The sequence below is a fragment of the Stylophora pistillata genome, chromosome 9, assembly GCF_964205215.1.
Source record: "Stylophora pistillata chromosome 9, jaStyPist1.2, whole genome shotgun sequence".
NCBI lineage: Eukaryota > Metazoa > Cnidaria > Anthozoa > Scleractinia > Pocilloporidae > Stylophora > Stylophora pistillata.
The window spans coordinates 20,972,701-20,999,306 of NC_142527.1; the positions used below are offsets into that span (position 1 = coordinate 20,972,701).

Consider the following 26,606-nt stretch of genomic DNA (forward strand, 5'->3'; position numbering starts at 1 on the left):
TACATCTATGGTAATCGTTAGTAACAACCAAACCCAGTGTACGAATCTTCGGATGCTCCAGCGTACTGGGATGTACCAGTGTATGCCGACCATAGTCACGTCAAGGCCAACAGAGTGGATGTCAGGTTTGTGGATCACAACAGGAAGGAAGTTCTGGGCGATGGAAACGAGTTGTCCCTGGTTAGCTAACCGGAGAAAGAAGGAGAAGGAAAGACGGAAAAATATGCCCCACTGTGATGGGAGCTTAAAAAGCAATATCCTGGTTATTGCGTAGAGCAGTTCAAAATAGTTATCGATGTGCTAGGGGGGTGGTCGAAGGAGCTAGAGAAAACAATGAACAAGCTTGAGAGCGATAGGAGCAAGGAAGTCCTGCGAAAAATGGAGAAAGCGACGCTCTGGAGCTCGGTGAACATAGCGCGCACCGTCAAGGCCACCGTCAAGTAACAGTGCGAACTTTAATGTTTTAGAGACTTTTAGGAAATATTGTAGAGACTTCTAGGGAATATCTCGTTTTAGTTCTTAGACATAAACATAGTTATCTGTATAGACGTACTTTTCTTAAGAAGACATATGCTACGCTTTGCGCCCTCTGTTCTTTTACTTATTAGAGCATCTATACGTGTGCACTGCATGATAAAAATAAATAATAATAATAATAATAATAATAATAATCATTATTAAAGATAAGCAAGAAAAGACATGCATGCTGATAGATATGGCAACCCCCTCCGACCGAAATACATCAGTAAAAGTAACCGAGAAACTGTCCAAATGTAAAGATCTGGAAATTGAGATTACGAAAATGTTGGGATTGAAAACAATAACAGGGCCTGTTGTCATCGGGGCACTTGGAGTAGTCAAGAAAGGCATTGGAAAACACATTGACAAGATACCAGGAAAAATAAACATTACAGAACTCCAAAAGATCACCCTCCTAGGATGAAGCCACATGCTCCGAAAAGTTCTATCGATCGAATGAAGACCATGATTACCCATTGGAACGTCAGAACCTAGATTGGATCCGGCGCTAATGGTGACAGGACATAAGAATCAAGAACAATCAGAGATAACAATAATAATGATAATAATAATAATAATAATAATAATAATAATAATAATAATAATAATAAGAAACATCAAGAAAAACATCAAGAAAGTATCAGAGAGAGCTACTATGACAGAGATTCAAAAGATCTGCATGCTGGGATCGGCGCGAATCTTTAGTAAGGTGCTTAGTGTATGAACAGAATGATTGACTTAAGTGACAGACGCTCTAGGTGCATGGTTTGCGCCCGGCTGATGTACAAAAAGAATACCAGCAAAGACTGCGATAAAAGAGATAATAATAATAATAATAATAATAATAATAATAATATCATAGGTGACAAATTACTCCTTAATTTTTGCGCGAACTTTTAGCGTTATTTTTAATTTCACATGTGAAATTACAAAATTGCCATGGTAACATCTCTTGTATCAGGCACGAAGAATTCGAAAGGTATTTTTGTGAAGAAACTCAGAATATTACGAACTTTAGCAATAATGTATGCTTTAAACGAAAACTATACTCTTCTTTATGTTCTCGGTTTTCGATAGAATAAACCAATAATAACAATTACGGTTGTGAACATAATTTGTCACCCACGATGTTAAAAGGTAATCAAATGGTTTTCTCCTGAAATTAGGAAATAATTTCACTTGCGTTTTGTCAAAATTCTGATAATTTCCCTCACCTAAAGGCTCGGGAAATTTTCAGAATTTTGACAAAAACGCGCGTGAAATAATTTCCTAATTTCACTCGTCGCGGACAATTTACAAAAACTACGGAACTCAGCAAAAAACAAATACCACAGCCATGTTTATTAACTCTATCTTATCCATCGAGGAGACTTTTATGAACACGTTTCAATCAAGCAAACAAGAAGACTTGAATGACCTCTTATTGATTCGCTTAAGTCACGCCCGCGAAGACCGATCAGATTCAAGGTAAATTTTTTGAAAAAGTGAGGCGTTCTTAACTGATCCAACTAACATAGTTAGGAAATAGATGCCATAGCAAAGGTAACTACAGAAAAAAACTTTGTGGCCTGACCTTTGCGAAAACTTTACTACTCTACAAACTTACCTGATTTTCGGCAAATCTCCAAGTCTGGCCACCACTTTGACGGACTTGTCAACATGAAGTGTTGCAGACATAAATCGAGCAAGTAGATTTAAAACCGTCAGAAATACATAGCAATTCAAATGAACTTTACTTTCAATTAAAGCAGCAAAATTTGAAATTATTCGTTAAACTTACCATTCCAACATCCCCATGCGACCATTTCTTCGAACAATTCAAACACTACAACTAGTGTTCGAATTCCCCTCGTAAGTCCACCTTAAGAAATAACCTGTGTCACCCAAGCTTCGACTCGAATGTAAATAACACAACTGCTTCATCTTCGAAGCAATATCACGCTGGTATTTTGATTTTATGATCGACAAGAACGGTGATTACGAAGAAACGTGACCGCTGACTAGCCGCTGAGTGAAAATAGAACGGCGTGGGGTGGGGTGGGGGGGGCGCTTATCATCATAAGAAATTCGAATACATGCTTAAAAAACTTTAGGACTCTCAGTCTAAACAGTGAAGGCACGCTTCGTGATATAGACTACTTTTATTTTATTCCCATAACCCTTTCCTTTAAATTAGAACTGGTATTAATTAATGGTTGGGTTTCAGGTGACGTCACAAGCTTTGCTGAAGTTGGTGTCCGCCATGTTGGTGTCCCTCGGGTGTCAAATTTATGAATAATTAGTCGATTTCTATAGTGAAGCCCTCTCTCTTATCGCCGTATTATTTCGCCAACTACATGAATATCCAGGAAGAAAAAAGCGATAAAAGTATCTGGAATTCATCTTAAGGTATCCCAGTGGTCTCTGAGTATGCCGAAAGCTAAGAGAGTTGGAAGGAAAGATGTTTGCAAAAGATCTCTGTCATTGGGGTTGACCCTGCAAGCATACCAGCCGAGAAGTTCAGTCCAAAATGCTTGCCTCCTGTGGAAGCGTCGGACTTGCTGAGTTACCTCGTTCTTGAGACCAGCTTCTACACCAAGAAGCAGTTCCAGGCGTTCAAGAGTCTAGAGGCGTTTAATCAAATGGTGTCGGGATTCCCTTGCGAAAAGATCTAGGAAATTCCTAGGAAATCCTAAGATTTTCCTAGGAATTTCCTAAGAATATTCCTAGGAAATTCCTAGGAATAAGGTGTGAAATTTCACAGTAAATTGGGAAGAAGAATTCAAAGAATTCCTAGAAATTTCCTAGGAAATTCCTAGGAGTGAAAAAATTAAAATCCGAAAAAAATCCTAGGAAATTCCTAGGAATTTCTTAGGATACACATTTCACTTTTGTCTGACCAAGATTAGGTCCCCAAGGAAATTCCTAGGAAACTCCTAGGAATTTCTTAGGAAAATAGGAAAAATAGAATATAGACACTTCAACAACTGCCCCACAAAGTGGAGGTAGGGTGCCTGAGACATCCAGGAGCTTCCACTATTGGCAGCCAGCTCCTAGATGAACACTGCTCCCATGGATGGCAAATCCAGGCGACCCAGCCATGAGCCCCCACACAGAAGGAGAAAAACAGGGAAAAATGCTAACGCTCAGTAAAACACTGACTAAAACACTAACAAAACTGAACAACGCCCCGTGGACCAAGAACAAAAGGAATACAGGTGCATGCCAGACCGCTGACTGCGCTGGGTAGCACTTGTGCTCCACGTTGTCAACTCCATTAAATTGCACTTAACTGCATAAAACATACAACACCATATGATAGGAATTGAATTGAATTTATTATATACAACTCAAATAAACATTATAATTAACAATACTTTTTGTTTTTACTATAGATTGTACATGTATATACAAAATTACTTGGAATGCAAAACAAACAGTAAAAGATCATTCAAAGGATTAATAAATTGACAACTTAGGATTCACATATATCAATTATCAGAAATCGTGCAAGGCTGATGCAATTTGAAAAGTTTGGATCAAAATATACATTTTTGGCAAAATCATTATTTTCCAGTGGAGCATGTTTTCATTCCGGCTGATAAAATGCGCGCACAAACATGTCAATGCTATTTTGGCATCTGAACTAATTAAGATTGTTATTCTCATGTGATATCATTTTAATTGTTAATTAGTATAGTTTCAGAGCTGAGCAAAGAGTTTCCAGCAATCTGATTGCTCGAGCGGTTCCTTATTTAACAATTATTCGCGGAAGGCGAGGTGAATATCATCAAATAATCCTAGAGACGAAGTCGAGGGGATTATTCGACAATATTCACCGAACTTGAGGCGAATAATTGTTTTAGTATAATTTAAGAGCTGAACAACAGAGAAATTTCAAAAGTCATAACATTGTAGTAACATTTACATTTTATTTTAACATTTTATATAAACCGCATGGGGCGGTTTATATAGCATCATATAAGGAACTGCTCGACAAATCAGATGGCTGGAACTCTTTGCTCAGCTCTGAAATCATACTAAGACTTGTAAACGTGTTCTCTCACGACAACAGACAATGGAAAATCACATGCGCTCTGTGCATCGTTACGTTGGACCGGGTAAGAAAATGTAATGTAATGCTTAAGCTTATATAGCGCATTTCACAATGTCTCAATGCACTTCAAGCTTCAATGATGCTTGTAAGTTTCAAAACCAGTAGGAAAAAAACTATAGAATTGATAAGCAATTCTTTTATAAAAATGGCAATTAAGCTTAAGAAATTAGTTTCAAAATCCTCTCTTCCTCAACTGTTCCTTCTGAACCTACAACTATTCTTTTATTCCTATAGCACTTTTTGAAAAGAAGCATCGCATTGATAGTTCTTATTCTCAATGTTTTAGGTCTGACCTGAAAGCAAAGAGTGTCACTGAAATTTTGGAGAAGATTTATAATGCTTCTAAATGGCAATTCCAGAAACCATGTTATAATAAGATTTCCAAACTTTAATGCTGTCTGTGGTTAGATATAAGAAAATATCCCTTTTTAAGTCTCAATATGCCAGATTTGAAATTTCCCATCGCTTCAAATAAGACTTCCTTGTTATAATATTTAAGTAAAGATATGTTCTTAAGCTTTTTGTATAAAATATTCTAATCTGGCAAATAAATTGATACTTGATACTATCTATATTCAACTTAAGTTTACTTTAAATGGAAAGTATGTAGAATTCACCATATAATTGGAATAAATCAGGAGACAGTGCAAAATTATGTTGGCTGAATCTTACACATTGTGATAAACCATTTTTCAGGGATGCCTCAGGCTGATATAACTTTGTATTTCAGTGTGGTCAGAGTCGCTGTCCTTGCAGTATAGCATTTTTTATTATCTGACTGGAGCACCAAACACATGGATTGAAATCCCACTTGAATTGCATTTGATTTAGTTTTCTGCTTGTATTCTTTACTACAGTAAATTTTTACTTCAATGTATTGTGATATGCAATTGAAGGATAAAAAATTAATGTTTTATTGGAAATTGTATAAACTTCAAGAATATCTGCTTTAAAATTAATGAGTTGTAAATTATAATGCAAAATAGAAAAAAAATTGTGGTATATTGCAAGTAGTGACTTTTTGAAACATCTAAAATGGCACTTTTCTTTCAAAAGCTGAACTCACAAGTATAATTCTTAAAAATTAAGGTTTTATTTTAAAAAATAATTTTTCCTAGTAAATTCCTAAGAATTTCCCAAGGATCAAGAATCTATTTTTTTATGTAAATTCTACCTGTAATCATTCCTAGGAATTTCCTAGGAAATTTTTAGGAACCTAGTAATGTTTGTTCACACTTCTAGAGAGCTTAAATGTTTTTAGGAAAATTCCACTGACTCCTAAGAAATTCCTAGGAAATTCCTAGGAATCCTAGAAAGCTAGGAAACCATTTCGCAAGGATTTGTAGCCTCAGTTGTAGGCAAAGTAATCGCCGGCAAGTATGCCGTGAGAGCACGAGTTTGGCATTCACAACATATGAATGATCCTTTAGTGAACATTTGGGTCATTTCCGAAAACGATGGGACTATTTTGTCAGCCCATTGCTTGGGATGCAAAGCTGGACTGGCTGAGTCATGCTCACATATCGCGAGTGTTTTATTTATGTTAGAGGCAACTACTGGAATTCATGGCAAGGTCGCTGGGTGTCACGAAAACTCAGATACTGAAAACTCAGGTCCCTCGAAGTGTTCTCCAAGCTTCCGAAGTGCTCCATAATTCGATAGTGCATAGCATAAAGCATGAACCAATTTTTTTATAATATAACCGGTGGAATAATGCAACAAATCCGACGCGAAAGACGGACAACAATATCAAGAGTGATTCTTCAGTGAGGCGAATCGTGACGGCGCTAATGCCGAGTCTTCTTTCGCGTTGTTTTTCTCTTTCTGCCTCATTTAAGAACTCTAGCCCAAGGGTCGCAAAATTGTCTTCGTTTTGGGACTGGTGGGCCGAGTCTCTGTTTGTATCCATTATTATCGCGAAATATTTAAGAATTTTAACAGAGCGACAACAAGGATCTGTGCGACGAAGTACAAAAAGGTAAACAAACTCCCTTTCGGCTCGTCAAAATCACGCCACATTTCAATACTTTGGTGTTGGAGCGAGCGCATTTGATCCCGTTAACTGTGAATGAAAAGTTCAAAATTAACGGGAAAAATGGAGGAAATCTAAGCTAAATGAAGTCTTGTGTCACTCTAAAATGTTTTAATACTCAACCATCGGACGATTTTGCGAAACGTGCAGCTTGCGGCCTTGCTTTTGCTGCTTCAGTTGGATGAAGACCCAAAAGGTCAAAATACACGAGGGATTACCAGGAGTGATCATGAGTCGAGTTTATCTCTTGAATTTTCGAGGAGTCTGAGTTCTCGGGGTGTGAGTTTTCGTGACACCCCAAGCTTTGTGAATCCAAAAAAATATCTTGAAATCCAAAAAAATTTTTTTCAAAATCCAAAAATATTTTGCGAATCCAAAAAAATATTTTGAAGTCCAAGAAAATTTTTTAAAAATCCGAAAATAATTTGGAAATCCAAAAAAATATTTTGAAATCCAAAAAACTTTTGTGTTAAATGGGAACACTAAGAACTGTTGTACGATCGAATCAGCGCGCGTGGCGCAAGCTGAAAGCAATCAAGACAACTTAACGATCGAGACAGTGAAAAAAATAGCTGTACATCTACAAAGGCGAACGATTAAAAAAAGACGCAATCCCTGATGTGCGTACTCATTTTAAACAGAGACATTTCTGTATACACACTATAGTTCCTGTCACCCACAAGGAAGTAAAAGAGACTTCATAAAAGGGGAGACCCTTAGAATTCTAAGAACAAACTCCTCTCAAACAATGTTTGAGGAGAAAATTACAAATGAAGCGCATTTTTGCTAAAGAGAGGCTACAGAGAGGACCTCATTAGCAAAACCCTATCAAGAGTGAATTAAAAAAACAGGAAACTAGCTCTTTAACAGAAACAAAAGACGAACCAACGAATCTTGCCTTTTGTGTTACACAATACCAACCATAAGTGCCAAACCTAAAGCAAATTCTAATGAGACACTGGTATTTAATAGAAACACAACCACTACTCAACGAAATATACAAAAATCCGTTTCTCGTATCTTACAAAAGAGGACGGTCGCCCAAAGACATACTCAATGGGGCCAAACTTTGAATGGGCTACTCTAAACACGCGCTGGGGAGTCGTGTAGGCCTGTCAACCCCATTTTACAACAATCTCTCGTCTAACTATTTCCCGAACAGCGTGTTCTGAATGAAGGTGGTTTCTTCTTTGTAACCCATAGTGACGTAGCCTTCTCTTCAAAGTCTTCACGTTCATTGAAATCCCATGGTATTCTGCCAGAAAGTGAACAATGGTCTCGTAACGAAATCCCTTATTAAAGTAATGTTCTATAGCCAATCTTTCGTCTCCCGAGCTGGACAACACACTTTCCTCTTCACGCCATTTTAGCGTTCCACAACAACGGCTGAATGTTTCATTGTTCCCACATTCTCTTCCACATTTATGACAGAACATGTTCTATCCTCGTTCCTTCGCCATTTTGTATGCGGGATGATGCGGGAAAAGGCAAGAAAACGCCGGTGTAATGCTGGGTGACTGCTGGCGCAAATAGCACGTGACAAAAAATCTTTTTGGATTTCCAAAATATTTTCGGATTTTGAAAAAGTTTTTTTCGATTTCTAAATGTTTTTTTTCGATTTGCAAAATATTTTTGGATTTTTCAAACTTTTCAACAGTGAGTTTAAAATAAATATTGCGATTTGAAATGTTTTTCGAGATTTGAAAAATATTTTTGGATTGTCCCTTTTCGGCTTCCGTAGAACCCTGTACTTAGGATGTTTGCTCTAAGTCACTTTTGCTGTTCCCGAGAATGTATGCAAAATCATTGCTTTATATACAAAGCTGACTCTAAAATATGACTTTCCGTAACAGTAACCAATGTCATTTACGTATGGTGTTACTAAAACTAGCAATATACAATTTTAGTGTTATCCACTTATAAACTCGACATACAATTGTCAAGTGAACCATGTTAATTTCAGCTCATACCTTTATTCGATCTGACCTTTTATCGCTAAACCCTATTCTTTTCATTTTCAATTTTCCATACATTTTTTATCACACGACAACGACAAAGAGTTTTATAAGTAAACCGATTTTTTGGTGTACCACGCTTGTATATACAAAGACATGAAAAAGGCTGGCTAAATAAAGTCCTCCCCCTGCCCCTAGTTTTTTGGTTGCTTTCGCCCCTTGCACGACATCCTGTTGGCTAAAAGGAAATTTGGCGGAAGACTGCTATGTAGGACACCTTTTCTTCTTCATTTCAGTCACCCTCTACAATTCTTTATAAGTATGTAAAGATATAACAAACCCAAAGGTTTTTACAAGTAAACTGTTTTTTTGTGTGTGTGTGTGTGTACCACGTTAAATATATACATATACTTTGTTCAAGCAAAATGGTGGCTAAAAACGGTTGAATATATACCTGCTTGGAAATAAAATGATGCCGTGTGGTTTCCCATCAAAACATTACGTAAGAATGACACGTGTCCGTTAAAATTGTGACAAAATCACGTCACAAAGTCAAGGCAAAACAGAAAAAAAGTACTTTTCATAACCAACTTACAATCTATCCATTATAGACAGCAACAAGGTCCATTGCATCACTGCTTGATGGTGTAACTATCCTTCCACTGAGCACTGGCATTCACCGGTCATTTCCTTAATTTCTGACATTAGAACAGCTTTGGAATCTCTAGATTCAAATTGGAGCTTGTAGAAATTACAGATTTCCTTAAGAATGGAAACAGTAAGATAGTGACGTCTCACTTTCTTTATTTGCCGAACATAGCTTCTCGAAAGCTTCTTGAAGTTTCTTTAGCTCCTCAGACTCAGAGCATACAGGCTGAGAACTTGAATTTTTAGATTCTTTGTCGGCGTATTCTTGTATGCAGTTGTTAATGCAAGTCATGATGTCGTGTGAACTCCTTTGCTCTGTTGCCGTTACCAGGGCCTCGTAGAGCTTTTCCGGATCATTTGGAGCGATTACACCTCATACCAACCGAAAAGACATCTCGGCTGTTTTGAGACAGTTTTCTTTCTCATTAGACGTTGCAACTTCCCAACGTTTCGTTAACAGGACCTTCAGTGGCTGGCATTTACCTTGGGATATTTTCTCCATGGTTTCGTTGAACATTTTGAAGTTTTCGTGCTGAGATTCAGAGCAAACCTCCGCCGCTAACCACTGACCTGAGGTCCACGACGGATCACGAAGTTTATGAGGTGTAGCCTGGATGTCATAAAAACAACCACTGGGCAAATGCATGGGACGCAAGCGTTTTCCATTAAAAACAATACAGGTGTGGTTGGACAACAACGGTGTTTAAGGAGGCTCAGAAGGGTTTTCCGTTGCCGTAGTTTTTGTTAAACGATCAAAAGTTACAAGAAAGAGCTTTAATCCTGTGGGAAAGCTACAAACATCTTTGCAACTATATCGTTGAGCAATACCTTAACAGTATTTAGTACTATTAAGGTATTGACAAGTACTAAGGTACTATTGCCTTAGTACTTGTGATGTCACATCGGCTACCATGGCAAGACGTAAGGTCCACAAACAGATACTCAGATTTTCAGTTATTGTAAATTATCCGAAAAACTAAGTCGGTGACCTACCATTTTTATTTCCGTGTGGGAAAGGTCCAGATATTCTTTAACTTCTCAGACAGCATGACAAAAATTTATCTGGCATATTTCAAGACTTCTTTCTGTACTTGTAATTTTTTCCAACGCGATGCAAGTTCGGGAGATCTAAAGGAACTTAGTTTAACTTTGTATACTCGATACGATTTCAATTTCCTCGCCAAGGGAGCAATTCGCGACGGGTCAGTGGTTACGCTCGTGAGGTAAAGAATGGGTTTGTGACTTTTTCACTTAATTGAAGAGACTGGCGTCACTCCTATGAAATGGTTAACGGAATACAGACTGCGGGCAGTCTCTTACTTTTCTTTAAAATAGCGAGGTCGCGCGTATCCTACGAACATGGAGAAGCCGCGAGACGCGTGACTCGTTTGTCGCGTGTTTGCCGCTCCATGCTGTCGGAGTTGGGCAAAGACAAGACGCTTTACTACTTATGCGATACAAGAGGTTGAACGGTTATGTTGATTATCTAAACACATTTATTTACATGGTAAAGATTTGTTTATAAATCCATGTACTGATACCAGTCCTTTTTGAAACGAAATGTTTTTGAAAGAAAAAAAGAATGCCGAACAAAACAAAAGTTGTCTGCAACACAAAGCATGCTTTGCAAAAAGACTAAGAATCGTAATGCATGTCATGATACTTCGATGAAGATATTCGAATGTTTCCAAAAATCTTCTGATAACCTGCCCGCACCCACCCCACACCCAGTCCCACGCCACTGAGCCGTACTGTTTTTACTCAGCGGCTGGTCATCGGTCACGTTCATGAGGTAAACATGGCGATCGCTTCCTTATCACCGTTCTTGTCGATCAGAAAATCAAACACCCAGCGTGATATTGCCTCGAAGATGAAGCAGTTGTATTATGTGATTCGCATTTCACACTCGAGTCGAAGCTTGGGTGACACAGGTTATTTCTTAGGGTGGAATCGACGAGGGGAATTCGAACACTAGTTTGTAGTGTATGAATTGTTGGAAGAAATGATCGCATGGGGATGTAGGAATGGTAAGTTTAACAAACGATTGCAAATTTTACTACTTGAATTGAAAGAAAAGTTTATTGAAACTCCTTTCGTACGTATTTCAGAAGGTTTTTTATCTACCTGCTCGGTTTATATCTGCTAGGCTACATGTTAACACGTCCCTCAAAACGGCGGCCAAACTTGGAGATTGCCGAAAATCAGGTAAGTTCGCGGAGTTATAAAGTTTTCACAAAGGTCGGGCCGCAAAGTTCTTTTTCTATAGTTACCTTTTCTGTGGCATCTAATGCCTAGCTATGTTAGTTGGATCAGTTGAGAACGCCTCACTTTTTCACAAATTTACCTGGAATTTGATCGGTCTTCGCGTGCGTGACTTAAGCGAACCGATAAGGTGTCATTCAATTCTTCCTGTTTCCTTGATTGAAACGTGATGTTCATGAAAGTCGCCTCGATGGATAAGATAGAGTTAATAAACATGGCTGTGGTAGTTGTTTTTGCTGAGTTCCGTGGTTTTTTGTAAATTTTCCGCCAAAGTTGTCTCAAATTAAAGTGTTGAAAAGTATCACGACAGGCCTTTGCTCGAGTGAAATTTAATTTCCATAAAACGCTGAAAAATAAAGAGATCCGATGAAACAGATTGTGATTTTAGTGTGGTTACACAGATGTCTTACAACACGCAAGAAATGAGCGGAATCTGTGCCTCAAGCAAAATCGACCGGACCGCTCTTGATGAGGCATTCTTAAAACTAGCCTTAATTCTTAAGAATCCCCGAGGCAATTCAGTCTATGAATGCTTAAATAAGCTAATACCTCAGCATTTATGTAACTATTTTACTAGAAACTACAAGGTACATAGCTATGACAATCACAGGAGAACCGATTTGCACCTGCTCAAACCGAAGTTAAGCCTTGGGAAACGAAGTTTTAAATTGTTTAAGCTCAGCCCTTTTTCATTTGTTACCTCGTCACATTTAAAAGGTAGAGTCACTTTTTCCCTTTAAATATTTTATGAATACAGTCACAATTTATAACATTTTGTACTCTTGAATTATTATTAAATCCCGTATTTTCAAATTACTGATTAATTATCTTGAAGTTATTATATTTTTTAGTACAGGGTGTGGTATAGTTGTCTAAGTGTCGGTGGAAGGTGTTATGCACATACTTGAATACTCTAAATAGTTGTAATTAGATGTGCTAATTTAGACGGTACTTAAGACTTTGGTGTAAGTTTGAATTGTAATGTATTTTGTGTGTTTTGAGTGAACAGTAAAATTTTGTTGGATTCTACCAAGGCCCGTCTAGGTAGCAGCCTTATGGCTCATTGGGCCACCCTGGTAAGATAAAGCTTACCCTACCACAGTTGGGAGTAATGTTGCAATCCGATTGGCCAATTTGCCGTTGCCGCAAAACAATGATGACATCGATATTGTGGTAAAAACAAAAAACAACGATATTCATTATTACAGTGGTTAAAATGAAATGTTGCAGCTCACGAGGTGTAGCCGAGTGAGTCCTGAACACAGCCTACAGAAGGCGGATCATTTCCTTTATATGTCATGATAAGGCAGACAAAAACTCGAAAAAACTACTTGTTTTATATTGGTAGCTGCTAAATCTGTTCGAGGCACCGTTGGAGGCTATGTTGTTTCCGTCTTTTTGACAGTAGATGTCACCTCTGAGAGTCCCAAACGAAAACACGTATTTTAGCGAAGATAATTATAAGGTATAGCGATGATGATAAAATGAAAGGTATGGCTTGACTGTAAGATATATCAAAAAGTTGGAAATTGTCTTTCTTACCATATTTTAAAAAAGAGAACACGTTATACTTAGTCACGCTTTGAAATCAAAGTTGCAAATGAGTGGCTCAGCAGAAAAAAAAAAACAGTTTCGGGGAATAAAGATTTAAGAAGAATGATTGAGCAAACTCTTTCATTTCAGATAAATTTCAATTTCTCCGACAATATGCATTAAACTATTGTTTCTGAACTCAGAAATACATCTGTAGGCTAATTCCACAACTGAGGGCTTTTTTCGAAATATCAAAGAAGTTTAAACGAAAGCCAAAAGGCCCTTAACCTCCTCTATCTGAAGCACAACGAGGTTTAAACTTTGTTTAAATATTTACAGCCGCCAGATTATTTTCTTAATGATTATTTTTTCTTAGATTATTATCCACATAGATTTCATGTCTGACCTCCAAAACCCTCGCATTAAGTCTTCAAACCCAATGCGAGCTCTCAGACCTGGTTTGTAAAGCTTTGCATGGTTTGCAAATCCATGTTATACATTGTTGTTGCGAAATCAAGCATCGTATCAGTGCCGAAATCAAGAAATTGTAACTGTAAAATAGACGTGACAATTTGATATTCTAATTTGGTTACTTCGACGTGTATTTCCCTATTATTCATTTTATTCATTCCAATTATTTAGAATTAAAGGGACAAATACTATTTTCTAAACTCTTGTGGTTCCGTACATAAATCTATATCCATTCTCAGACAAAACCATACTCTTTAACGGCCGCACAGACCTATGTAGCTTCTTCTGGGTTATTGCCTTTCTCATCATGATCGCAGAACTCCCCAGTTCCTGTTTAACATACACAGGTATACTGGTTGACACCATCCACACAATCTGTTCTGTCGACACATCTAGCGGAGACAATCATTCACAAGAAAAAAGAAAAAAAAAATAGATAGAAATCGCCATTTTATGTCAGAATTGATCAGTTAATGTACAAAACCTAGCCCATAAATACTACTGATGTTAATTTCGGGAGATAAACATGGATTGAATTTTGCTTGAAAGATAATTCTTCGTAATTTGAGTGGGTGCCTTTCAAATGACCTTTCAATACAAGTGGAAGACAATAAAACCAGGCTGTGGCTCTGCTTGCCAACACACTAAGATATCATAACCTCCTGTGCTCGGTTGAGATGTGGAGGCAACATTGCGCAGAAGACCTGAACATCATCAGTTACTGATGAGCACTGAAGCGTGAAAGTTTGAATGCGATCGCGCCTTGAAAAGTCCGGAATAAGAGAAGAAAGGACTGAAATTAGCGCAGCAGCGTTGAAAAAACTCGCGAGACTGCCAGTGACAATAAGTTAGAAACCCAACAGCAGTTTTTTTTAAGTCAAGATAAACTTTCTCTCTAAGCTAAGATTAAAAGGGGAAGTTTGAGATAGACAGTTATATCGGAAAGCACCCAATATTTTTTAGAGTAACCTTTAAGCAATGCCTTCTTCCTATTGACATCGATCAGAGTCTACCGGCAAGTGAGCGCAACGAACTTGCATACACTTTATTACACATTAATCGAAATGATATTCAATCACCAGCGTTTCACTTTCAGTAGGCAGAAGGCTTATCGCTTCCTGCAATGATATCATCAAAAATAGAAGACTATTCTTTAACTGAATGGGTCGTTTTATTCAGCAAAATATCAGTCTTCAAAACGCGAAGGTTTGATGACTGTAAAAAGTTATACAATAGCAGATGCAAAGCGTTCGATATGGTTTGCCTAATAATTACTGGCTGTAGAGTACGGAACTCTGACCTTGTTATATAACTCAGCCTCTCCGACTTATCTATGCTCGAAGCAGTTATTCAATTTCTAGCCCATTTCTCCAGCATAAAAAATGAAAAAAAAGCTATCTTCAGCATGATGAACACCTACTAAGCGATAAGTGAAGGTGCTCTGCCCTAACCGTCGAAAAGGAACTGGTGTATTTTGGCAGTGATAAAAGGATAAAATGGAATTATTTTTATACCTGCGTTTGTTTTTTAGGACAAAAGTGCACGCTTGTATATTAGGGGTATTATAAATCGGAAAATGGATTTCACTACGTTTTTCAGGCCTTTTCTCTCACAACTATTTTTTGCTGTTCAACTACAAAACTGAAAAAAAGCGATATATAAAGAGGAAAGCTTTACTGACTGAGAAATCAGATAATACTGCACTCCAAATATGGTAGCAAATACGTATTAAAGCTAGTTCTCGTGTCATTTCAAGCGCTACGCTAAAAAAAAGGAACAAAAAAGGCTTGTCCGCCTTTTAAAGGCGGTTTTAAAATGAACGTACAAAAGCGAGTTTTGAAATAAGCCTCTTGTGTAGTTCACTATTTTCCAGCTTTCTTAAAGATGCCAATCTGCTGGTAGCGAGCGGGGTCGCGTGCCATTCCAGTTTCCAGATGGTAGCCTGAATCACTTGATTTTCCGATATCCTGGTCATCAGTAGCCATATTGGCGATGCCTACTTCTTGGTAACGAGCTCCTCCATGAAACTTCTCGTTATCACCAGCTTCTTTCCAGAGACCTAGCTCTTCGAAGCTGACTATGTCCTCCTTAGAACGCGCGTCTTTTAGCTCGTATTTCTCCTGATTTGGGAAAGCAACTTCAGAAGGCATCCCGTCTGAAATGCGCCGGCGGTCGAGTCTCTTTTCACGCTGGCAGTGGCGGACAAGACAAATGCTGATAAGCAAGATGACAAAAATCCCACCACAAGAAGCACCAATGATGAGTGGATAGGGAAGCTCTCCTTTTGCATCCTCCGTTGGATCTAAGAGAAGTGTAATGGACGGATTTGATAGGTATAGAAGTACCATATGCAATGTCCATAAATCAACTAACTTTGCCACTGTTACTGTCGCCTACGACTACGACAACTGCTGCTACTGCTAGAGCTGCTGGCACTGTTACTGCTATTGTTAGTACTACTATTGCAACAGCTACTGTTACTATCGTTACTGCTACGTACTACTGCTCTGCATTGTTGGTAATACTACAGTTACTGCTATTGTTACTATTTCATGCTACTATTGATAATACCAAAGCTTCAGGTACTGCTACTGTTTAACTTTTACTTTTATTTCCGCAGTTAATATCAATACCGTTGCCACTGCTACTGGTCCTGATTCTGCCGTCGTTACTGCTACTACTATTATTACTTCTATTGCTACTGTCACTGCTACCGAAAGTTTGTAAATTACCCTCCTCTTCTTTCACGATTTTCACGTATTTGGGATCGACTGCTAAAGGGCCAAGTTTTCCATTTCCAACAGCCTTTTTCAAAGGAGCTAATGCTGTGTCATCAGAGAATTTCTGCTTGAACAGCAGCTTAAATTCAGCAACAATACTTCCAGGCCTGTAGAATAAACGATATGAATAGTTGCAATGATTGCACTAAACATTAATAAAAGATTGGGATTTCATACATTACTGTCGAATTCGCCTACCTGAACGCTACGATTTGTACTCCAATAAAGTTTTTGACTCCAGAATACTGTTTACGTATCTGTAAGTTCAAGTAACATGTTTGAGATTTTTTTCCTTTTTTACAGTATCAAACCATTAAAATCATTTCATAGTTTGGTCAAATCAAAGTTCACCATGAAGGACGAACTATAACAGCCGATCCAAATACAATGTGTCCAGAAGAACTCTTATGGCAGCCCCACTGATTGATTACATTAAGAGGGAAAACAAACGAAGCGTGTTGCCAATTATTATCAACAAATATCTAATTTCTCACCTCATCCTCAATTATAGAGGCTAATTCTTTGTAAGATGTACTACTTTCATCCCTAAGATCTTCATTCCATGTTTTTTCGATACGTATTTCAACCGAAATCACTGGAACAAAAAATAGGTCCACCCCTTAATAGAGATCCTTAACCTTGCGACATCAGAAAGAAAGAGATGAAAATTGCAAAGCTCCCAAGAAAAACAATGTTTTCATCTCCATAGGAAAGCAGAATCTTAAAATTGTCATGTCAGTTATTATCTCTGGCCTAAATTAATTACAAACTATTACTAAAAGTTGCTTAAACTGGATAAAAGTTGGCTCACAACCCTTTAATTTCTTTGAGTAACCAAGAGATAATTTCTACTTATAATATCAATACAAATCAAGAGACAAATGATAAGGATAAAGAAAAATATCATTTAGGAGATCATAAGATGATTTAATACCAAGATCTCAGAGCTAACATCATACGAACTGCATGGCAGAAAGTAAGGAGAATTATTACAGAGATCTTCGAGGTGAAAGGGTTAATGACCTTGACGTTTGCAACTTTTCACCCACAATACCTTTATTTAAAACCAAAGGAAAAAAATGGGGGGGGGGGGGGGGGGCGAAATATAGCAGTAATAGTGATAGTAGATGTACATGAAATAATGATAACACAAATTATAATAATAGGTCGAACAAAGACTGAAACAAGTTTACTTTTTGCAGTTTTGCTGTAGCATCAACCTCTCTACTAAATGCTTTTTAATATCAAATCTACAAATACCCTCTTCGTAGTCCCTTGCAGTCGGCTTAGATGTTGTTGTTTTCTCTCGGTATACGGTTGTGGAAATGTGTTGAGCCACTGTGGAGGACACGGTAAAATACTTAAAGGTAGATGTGGCGCTTATATGCTGTACAGCAGTTGACTCGGTGTTTGAATTGATCAAGAGCTTTGTGGCAAATACGCTTCTTTTAACTGAAGCAGAAGGTGCTGCTTTTGTACTTGCAAATGCGCTCGTCACACTAGAAGAACGCATGGTAACAGCTGAGGGTTTGAAAAGATGTAATAGTTGTTGTGTCTTATCTAGTCTGAAATATGCACAAAAGATATACGTTATTGACCAAGCGTTAAATCAAGATAGCTTGTTTTTTTCCGAGAGAAAGGTAAGAAAGCCAACTATTTTTGTAGCCCAGTCAACCCACGAGAGTCTGTAATGTTTTTCATTGCCTATATTGTCGAAAACTAAAAACTTTGTAAGTCACTTCTAAATAATTTTATTTTCTTGCGCGGGTTCATAGTGGGGAATCCCGTGCGGCTCGGGTAGCCAAGCAAAACACAATATTTGCTTCGTAATGCATATGGCCTCCACCAGCAGTATAATATATTACTCTGTCAACGCTGAATGGCAGAAATCTAGAGAGAATAGATCCTAGAGAGTCGTCAAGAAGCGGTCCTAGCCTTACCATTTTCACATCGTTCTCCCGTATACCCCGGTAAGCAATTGCATGAGAAGTTGTTAGCGCCATCTATACAGGATGCACCATTGGCACAGGTGTGGTTGACACATTCATCGATGTCTATGAAAAAAAACATAATTCGGATAAAGTTCAATAGTATTTCGGCAGAAAGAAGAGAGAAAAACGATCTTAAAAAGCAACTTATAGCAGACTTCTAATTTAGAAGTGAAAAAGTTAAGTGAAATAAAGGATCCAATATTTGAATCTAAGCCTATCTAGGCCATAAAATAGTCCTTTGCCCTAGTAACTTCCCAGAATCTAGCCCAAATCTATGAAAAGCAAAAAATTCAATCTGAGGAAGAGTCTGTAAAGGGTATAACACTGATAGTATTTATGTTAGACCCTCAATAAATCTCTCCCTTACTTGTCTCAAATCTTCTCGCTAGCGGAGAAACGCTCGTCTTGCAACGCTGGTAAAGAGGGGCTGCTCGTAGGCCATTCTTGGGATTATTGCCAAAGCTGTTCGAACTCATTCTCAAGACAATATCAAAATGAGCAAAAACTCGGTTCGAAATGTACAAACAGGTTTGATCTTGAGCTGGCTAATCAAGAGGTATTTGCGGCCGAAATTGGCCCACTTTTGATGCTCGGATAGCCAATCAGAACACAGATTTCGCTTCGTAATGCCGATGGGCCCCCTCAGCAGGACCCATGTCGATAGCAGCTTTTTATAACTGAATTGGCTATCCTGCATAAATATGTTGTTATTATTACTATTTACTATTATACATACATATATATATATAGTCGTTAATGGAACTCTCAGGCCAACAAAGGTGCACCGCGCCAGGAGGATCAATAAAGATTCGCAGTCCAAACCTCACAGCTAACACGAACGTAGAAAGTTTTAAAAAAATTGTGAGGATGGACAACTTCTGACGTAAAAAATAAAATTAACATTTTTTATATTTTTTACGTCAGAAGTTGTCAATCCTCGCAATTTTTTTAAACTTTATATATATATATATATATATATATAAAGTGTGACTTGATTTTCGTAGAACAGTGCTCAATACATAGAAGTAGAGCGAAATCCCCTGATGAGTGGGCGACCACGAAACAGGCTTGTAGGGATGAACTTGTAGTTTACTTGTCTTTTTCCTCCCACAATATATATATATATATATATAAAGTATGACTTGATTTTCGTAGAACAGTGCTCAATACATAGAAGTAGAGCGAAGTATATATTGTGGGAGGAAAAAGACAAGTAAACTACAAGTTCATCCCTACAAGCCTGTTTCGTGGTCGCCCACTCATCAGGGGATATGAGTGGGCGACCACGAAACAGGCTTGTAGGGATGAACTTGTAGTTTACTTGTCTTTTTCCTCCCACAATATATATATATATATATATATAAGCGAAATAGGCAACGTAGGATCCATGACAGTGCTCGACAATGAAGGAGCGATTACAGTAGCAAATGGACTACTCAAGTGACGCACATATGGATTTTAATACAGCCTGTTTCGTAGACCAACAAAAGTTGATCCACTCATCAGTTAAACTCCATACACACTGAGGCATCGTGACGGTTAACTCTAACTCAGCAACGTGATCACATGGCATTGTTTAAAAAATTCAAATCTTGAAAACCGTGCGCGCGCCGATAATAGCGTTAAGAATACCTGAGAATATATTTTCGCCGATGTCTACAATTGGATATTATTTCACTTCGCTTGTTTAAAGAGGCTTCATGCGGATAATACAAGATAAAAAATTTCTCAGTAAGGCATAAATTGCAACGTTTTGTGGCATTGGAATATGATCTAGCCCTAGCAATAATTTTCCATGAAATCGAATAGTCTTCCCTCTTCTCCTTTAGTTTCCACAGGTACTTGCTCAGCTCTGTGTCATTTCGCCGTCTCTCGTGGTTGAACGACATTTGGTGGTTGCGCCATCTAGTCTTAAAATCTGTCGCTGTGAGGCCAACGTACGTTTTAGTTTCTTCCTTGGTATCGACTGTGGCTTGGTAGACGACCTCGCTTTGCAAACATTCCCCTCCTAAAGGGCATTCGTTTTCGTTCCTGCAGTTGCACAATCTTTGGGGGCGGCTATCTTCGGACATTTTTGCGTTCCTGATTGTGGCTTTGTTATGCCCGTCTATGATCTGTTTCATATTTGGTGTGCACGAGTAGCTCAGTTTAATGGTGTTTCTATTGAAAATTTTCCTCAGTTTGTGGGTGACTGGAAAGCACTTGTCAATAAGGTTAATGAACGCTCTGCCAATGTTGGTCTGTACGTTTCTGTTAAATGGTGGGTTAAACCAAATTATGTTTCTTCGCCTTCAATGCCATGTGAACAATGCCATGTGATCACGTTGCTGAGTTAGAGTTAACCGTCACGATGCCTCAGTGTGTATGGAGTTTAACTGATGAGTGGATCAACTTTTGTTGGTCTACGAAACAGGCTGTATTAAAATCCATATGTGCGTCACTTGAGTAGTCCATTTGCTACTGTAATCGCTCCTTCATTGTCGAGCACTGTCATGGATCCTACGTTGCCTATTTCGCTTATATAGCTCCTATTTTGTTGAGCACTGTGTGACCGAAGATTCAAATATGGAACGTGTGGCGTTCCACTACTCAACGAAGAACATTCCTTTGGCATCACGAAGGGAATTCACAAAGCAACTGATTGAAAAGACCGAACAATTTTTGCGCCGCATGAGATGGAAAGCATTCCACTTTTTGAACCCAGGACAGGCGGAAGAGAAAGAAACTTTCGGCTTCAAGACAAACAACTGCCCGCCGGCCATCGAAGAGCTGCGCGACTTTGAGGACGGCATGCAACGATTAATCCAAAGCGTCCAATTCAAGAATACGAAATGCCAGTTTCAGAAAGAGCTGAATGAAGACATCAAGTTGATTAAAAACGAAAATCGCTTATTCGTTAAAGCGGACAAATCTACCAATTTTTACAAGCTAGAGGCCACGAAGTATAATCAACTCCTGAACGACAACATAACCAAAACATACAAGAAAGCTGACAGCAACCAACTCAGAAAAACTGACGCTGCAGCCAAAACAATCACGAAGAAACTAGGTATTGACGACCGGGTCGAAGTTACCGCCCAGAGAGATGCGTTCGTAACACTTAAAGACCATAAAGACAATTTCTTAAACCGACCCACTTGTCGTTTGATCAACCCATCAAAACAGGAAATTGGAAAAATAAGCAAGAAAATTCTCGAAAATATTAACCAGAAACTTGTAAATGCAACAGGCGTTAATCAATGGAAGAACACATCCTCTGTGCTGCAGTGGTTCAAAAACTTACCAAATAAATGCGAATCTGCTTTCATCAGCTTCGATGTTGTAGAATTCTACCCCTCAATAACGAAAGATCTACTCGGACGTGCCCTCGACTTCGCGTCTAACTACACGACCATCTCCTCAGATGATCGCCAAATCGTCCTGCTTGCTAAAGAATCACTACTATTTAGCAATGAGACCTCTTGGCAGAAGAAAAATTCCAACGGCCTTTTCGACGTCACCATGGGAAGTTATGATGGAGCGGAGACATGTGAACTAGTCGGCTGCTACCTCCTATCACAGCTTGCGACCATACCAGAAATTAACATCGGACTTTACCGTGACGACGGCCTTGCAGTTATAAACCAAACACCCCAAAAAGTGGAGAGAATTAAGAAACAGATTTGCACGATATTTGCCCAAAACAACCTTAGAATTACTATCGAGGCAAACAAGAAAATCATCAACTTTCTCGACGTAACGCTTGACCTGATAACCGGCAGATTCGGACCCTATTCCAAACCAGCAACTACCCATCTATACGTACACAGCAAGTCTAACCACCCACCTTGCATACTACGAAACATCCCCGAAGCAGTTAATAAAAGACTTTCTGAAATCTCTTCTGACGAAGACATGTTTAACAAAGCCGCACCTCCCTACCAAGACGCGTTGCACAAGAGTGGCTACACATACAAGCTGCACTTCACTGAACCGGAACCGCACCGACCGCAATACCAAACCAAAAGGCGAAGAAACATAATTTGGTTTAACCCACCATTTAACAGAAACGTACAGACCAACATTGGCAGAGCGTTCATTAACCTTATTGACAAGTGCTTTCCAGTCACCCACAAACTGAGGAAAATTTTCAATAGAAACACCATTAAACTGAGCTACTCGTGCACACCAAATATGAAACAGATCATAGACGGGCATAACAAAGCCACAATCAGGAACGCAAAAATGTCCGAAGATAGCCGCCCCCAAAGATTGTGCAACTGCAGGAACGAAAACGAATGCCCTTTAGGAGGGGAATGTTTGCAAAGCGAGGTCGTCTACCAAGCCACAGTCGATACCAAGGAAGAAACTAAAACGTACGTTGGCCTCACAGCGACAGATTTTAAGACTAGATGGCGCAACCACCAAATGTCGTTCAACCACGAGAGACGGCGAAATGACACAGAGCTGAGCAAGTACCTGTGGAAACTAAAGGAGAAGAGGGAAGACTATTCGATTTCATGGAAAATTATTGCTAGGGCTAGATCATATTCCAATGCCACAAAACGTTGCAATTTATGCCTTACTGAGAAATTTTTTATCTTGTATTATCCGCATGAAGCCTCTTTAAACAAGCGAAGTGAAATAATATCCAATTGTAGACATCGGCGAAAATATATTCTCAGGTATTCTTAACGCTATTATCGGCGCGCGCACGGTTTTCAAGATTTGAATTTTTTAAACAATGCCATGTGATCACGTTGCTGAGTTAGAGTTAACCGTCACGATGCCTCAGTGTGTATGGAGTTTAACTGATGAGTGGATCAACTTTTGTTGGTCTACGAAACAGGCTGTATTAAAATCCATATGTGCGTCACTTGAGTAGTCCATTTGCTACTATATATATATATATATATATATATATATATATATATGTATATATATATATATATGTATGTATATATGTATATATATATATATATATATATATATATATATAAACAGACTAGGAAAAGTCGTGGCTGTGAAAAAGTGCTCGATACGGGTTGCAGAGCGTTTCAATAGCGGTTATAAATTAATGACAGGAAGATCGTTTCACCAATACTCTGAGTTTCACGCAGCTTGCGCTGCGATCGTCAGACGGTTTATTATCGATAATAATAATAAACTAAAAAACCTTATACTTGAATCGGAGAGTGCTCTACAATCATGGAGCTTTGTAAACAATTATATAGGAAAATAGAAATTAAAAAATTAAAAACTTCGCACTAAAACTTCGCACTACAGATCTGTTTCGAAAGGGTTAAACGTCCTCTCTCATCACTTGTATAAGATACTGGTTGACTAACGATCCTTTTTTAAGTGGGTGGTTTGAGCATGCCTTATCAAATATTTAGTTGAGTGCCGGCACGCACTCGTCAGTTCGTTCCTTTTGTTTAGGGTGCCCGCCCCTGTTTTGCATATGATAAAGAATTTTTCAGCTATGCAAAGATTGCATCTCTTTGTAGTATTTGAGTACGGCCTGGCGCGAGCTATTATTTTCCAGGTCATGGAAAACTCCGTTTCAGCATCCTTTAGGGACCAGATAAATTTGCTCAACTCTGTTGCGTTCCTTTTGTTCTCATGTCTAAATGAAGCTCTATGACTTCTAAATCTTGTTTTAAATTGGTTCGTAGTAAGGCCGACGTACGTTTGGGTTCCCAAGAGACTTCCAACTGTGGCCTGGTAGACCGCATTTTGAACTAGGCAATTGCCACGTAGCGGGCGAGAGTGTTTGTCTCTACAATTGCATGATTTTTCTTGTGATTGAGAATAATTTGCGAGGGAGGACTTGTTGTGGGCGTCGATTTTTCTTTCTAAATTTGGCATGCATGGATAGCTTACTTTCAAAGTGTTCCTATTAAAAATTTTTCTAAGCGGGTGCCCTGGTGAAAAGGATTCTTTTACGATGCCTAAATTTTTTTTCCCACCTTAGTAGCAACGTTCTTACTAAAAGGTGGGTTATACCAAGTTATATTTCGGTGTCTTCCTCTCCCTTCTGTACTCCTCTGCTCTTTAGTTGTGTCAAATTGTAGTTAATGATTATAGCCACTTGCTTCTAACGCTTGCTGATACTTGGGTGCTGCATTGTCGAAGGATACCCTGTCCGATGAGATTTCGTTAAGCCTTTTATTGATCGCCAGGGGAATGTTCTTTAGGATGGAAGGTGGGTGATTACTATCACGGTGCACATACAGAGGTGTGTTGTAAGGCTTTGAATATGGCTCATGAGATCCTTTGTTTAGGTTCAAAGTGACATCAAGAAAGTTGACTCTTTTTTGTTTGCTTCGATAGTTATTTTCAAGCCGTTGGTGCTGAACACTTTGTAAATATCGTAAATATTTTAAGTTTTTCGATCCTTCTCGGTGTTTGCTGGAATGCGCCCAGGCCGTCATCCCTGTATAAGCCTATTTGTTTTCTGATATCTTCTGGCAGTTTGTTTTAGTAAGTACGATCTCACTAGTTCACAGGTTTCCGCACCGTCATATGAGCCCATTGTAACATCAAATGAAGTTGTTGAATGCTTTTTGTTCCATGGGCCATGGGGTGTTGTCGTTGAATAGAAGTGATTGCTTGGTGTGAAAAATAATTCTTCTATCTTCCGCGGAAATGTCGGTATAGGAAGCCGCGAAAGATAGGGCGTCGCTTAAAAGCTTGTATGAAATGGACGGGTAGAAGTTTACAATATCGAAGGCAATGAACGACTGTTGGTCTTTGTTAGGGATATTGATGAACCAGTCGAGGGTCGCTCTTGTGTTTTTCCATTGATGAACGTTGGTCTTATCGATGACGGCTTTGTTTATCTTATCAAGGGTTTGCTTGCTTACTTTGCCTAACTCTGATTTGGTTGGATTAATCAGGCGGCATTTAGGGTTGTTCTGAAAGTTGTCCTTGTGGTCTTTCAAAGTGATGAATGATTCTTTAGGTGCCAACATTTCAACTCTATCGTCTATCTTTAGGGTTTGGGCTAGATCTTTCGCCTCGGTGTTAATATGCGTTTCGGCGTTAGCGGGGGATTTCTTGTACTCCTTCTCTATGTTTTTGTTCAGCAGTGACTTATAGTCGTTAGCATTCATCTTATAGAAATTCGTGGTTTTATCTGCTGGTACATACAGGTTACTGTCCTTGTTGATGGAATCGACGTGCTGTGATAATTTTTTCTGGAGTTCGGAAGGGTGGGGTGCTTTGAATTCGATGTTTCGGATCAGGTTAGTCATCTTATCTTCGAATTCATTAAGCTCAGACACTTGCGGTGGTGTTTTCTTTTAGTTAAAGCCGTATGTTCCGCGGTGGTCGGACGCTGATAATGTATTAGGGAAGTGGTAGGCGCGCCAGCGCATTCTGTTGCTACGCCTTTCTGTCATTTCAATCAGCCTTTTCAGGTATTCCTTGTTATTCGGTATTGGTATGTTCTTGGTTGAGCAGTTAAAATTAAACTTTTTTATGTCGACTCGTGATAATAGAGTACTCAACTTACGAAGCGTATAGAAACGTAAAAAACCTCATCCTTGAATATATATGATAATATATATATATATATATATATATATTATCAATATATATATATATAGCAATAATAATAATATTAAATTAAATCAAATTAAATTAATTTCATTTCATTTTCAATTTGTTAGATTCGCCGACAGGCAGCGACACCACAACAGTTTTGCGCCAATTACTGCGAACCCAGTAAACCCACCCATCCCACCCCAAGGGAGGGGTAGTACACGAGGATGGACAACTTCGAGCTAAGAAAGATATATACTCAAATAAAAAGTCTAAGAAAGTTTAATAAAAAACGTTTCGGTCCGAGATGTGAGGCGTGAGTAGTCCAGTGGTCAGTGCGCTGGACTGTAGGTCAGATGGCCCGGGTTCAAGTCCTGGCTGGGGCTTGACGTTGTGTCCTTAAGCAAGACGCTTCACTCACATTGCTTCGTCTTCTCGGATAGGACGTAAAGCCGGAGGTCCCGTCTCCTGCACCTATCAATTAGTTAATTTCGGCAAGGGACGTTAAAGAACCCACATCACGAGATTACTGTGATGTGGTCTGGCCTGTTTACTGGGAAGGGGGGGAGGGGGCATCTGTAAAAATTTCTCCTTTATTAATTGTAAACTGCCGCCGGCAGTCTGGAAAAGTCCCCCGCACAGTGTTGTAAAGCGCATTAGAGCATTTACATGGAAATGCGCTATAGAAATTGATCTATACTGATCTATATAGACCTTCATCAGTTGTAATACAATGACTTACAAATTCCTTAAATAGATTTATATAGGGCGTGATGACACATTCAAACAAAAACA

The 26,606-nt window shown here is 38.7% G+C and overlaps 1 protein-coding gene and 1 long non-coding RNA gene across 2 annotated transcripts in view; one reads left to right on the forward strand and one right to left on the reverse strand.

Annotated features, from left to right (window-relative positions):
- Positions 1-4,545: 4,545 nt before the first annotated feature.
- Positions 4,546-5,183, forward strand: LOC148723761 (uncharacterized). The gene is made up of 2 exons (XR_015991785.1): positions 4,546-4,619; positions 4,902-5,183. It is a non-coding gene; the product is annotated as an uncharacterized LOC148723761 (long non-coding RNA).
- A 9,491-nt stretch (positions 5,184-14,674) lies between these two features.
- The window catches only part of LOC111341908 (von Willebrand factor D and EGF domain-containing protein), a 47,580-nt gene continuing 35,648 nt past the window's right edge, over positions 14,675-26,606 (reverse strand). Inside the window, exons 24-29 of the mRNA XM_022948955.2 lie at positions 18,237-18,350; positions 17,557-17,817; positions 16,791-16,891; positions 16,495-16,553; positions 16,249-16,403; positions 14,675-15,818 (exon numbers count right to left, since the gene is read on the reverse strand). Coding sequence (XP_022804690.2) covers positions 15,379-15,818; positions 16,249-16,403; positions 16,495-16,553; positions 16,791-16,891; positions 17,557-17,817; positions 18,237-18,350 — 1,130 coding nt within the window. The 3' untranslated portion in view covers positions 14,675-15,378. The remainder of the gene's footprint in view (positions 15,819-16,248; positions 16,404-16,494; positions 16,554-16,790; positions 16,892-17,556; positions 17,818-18,236; positions 18,351-26,606) is intronic.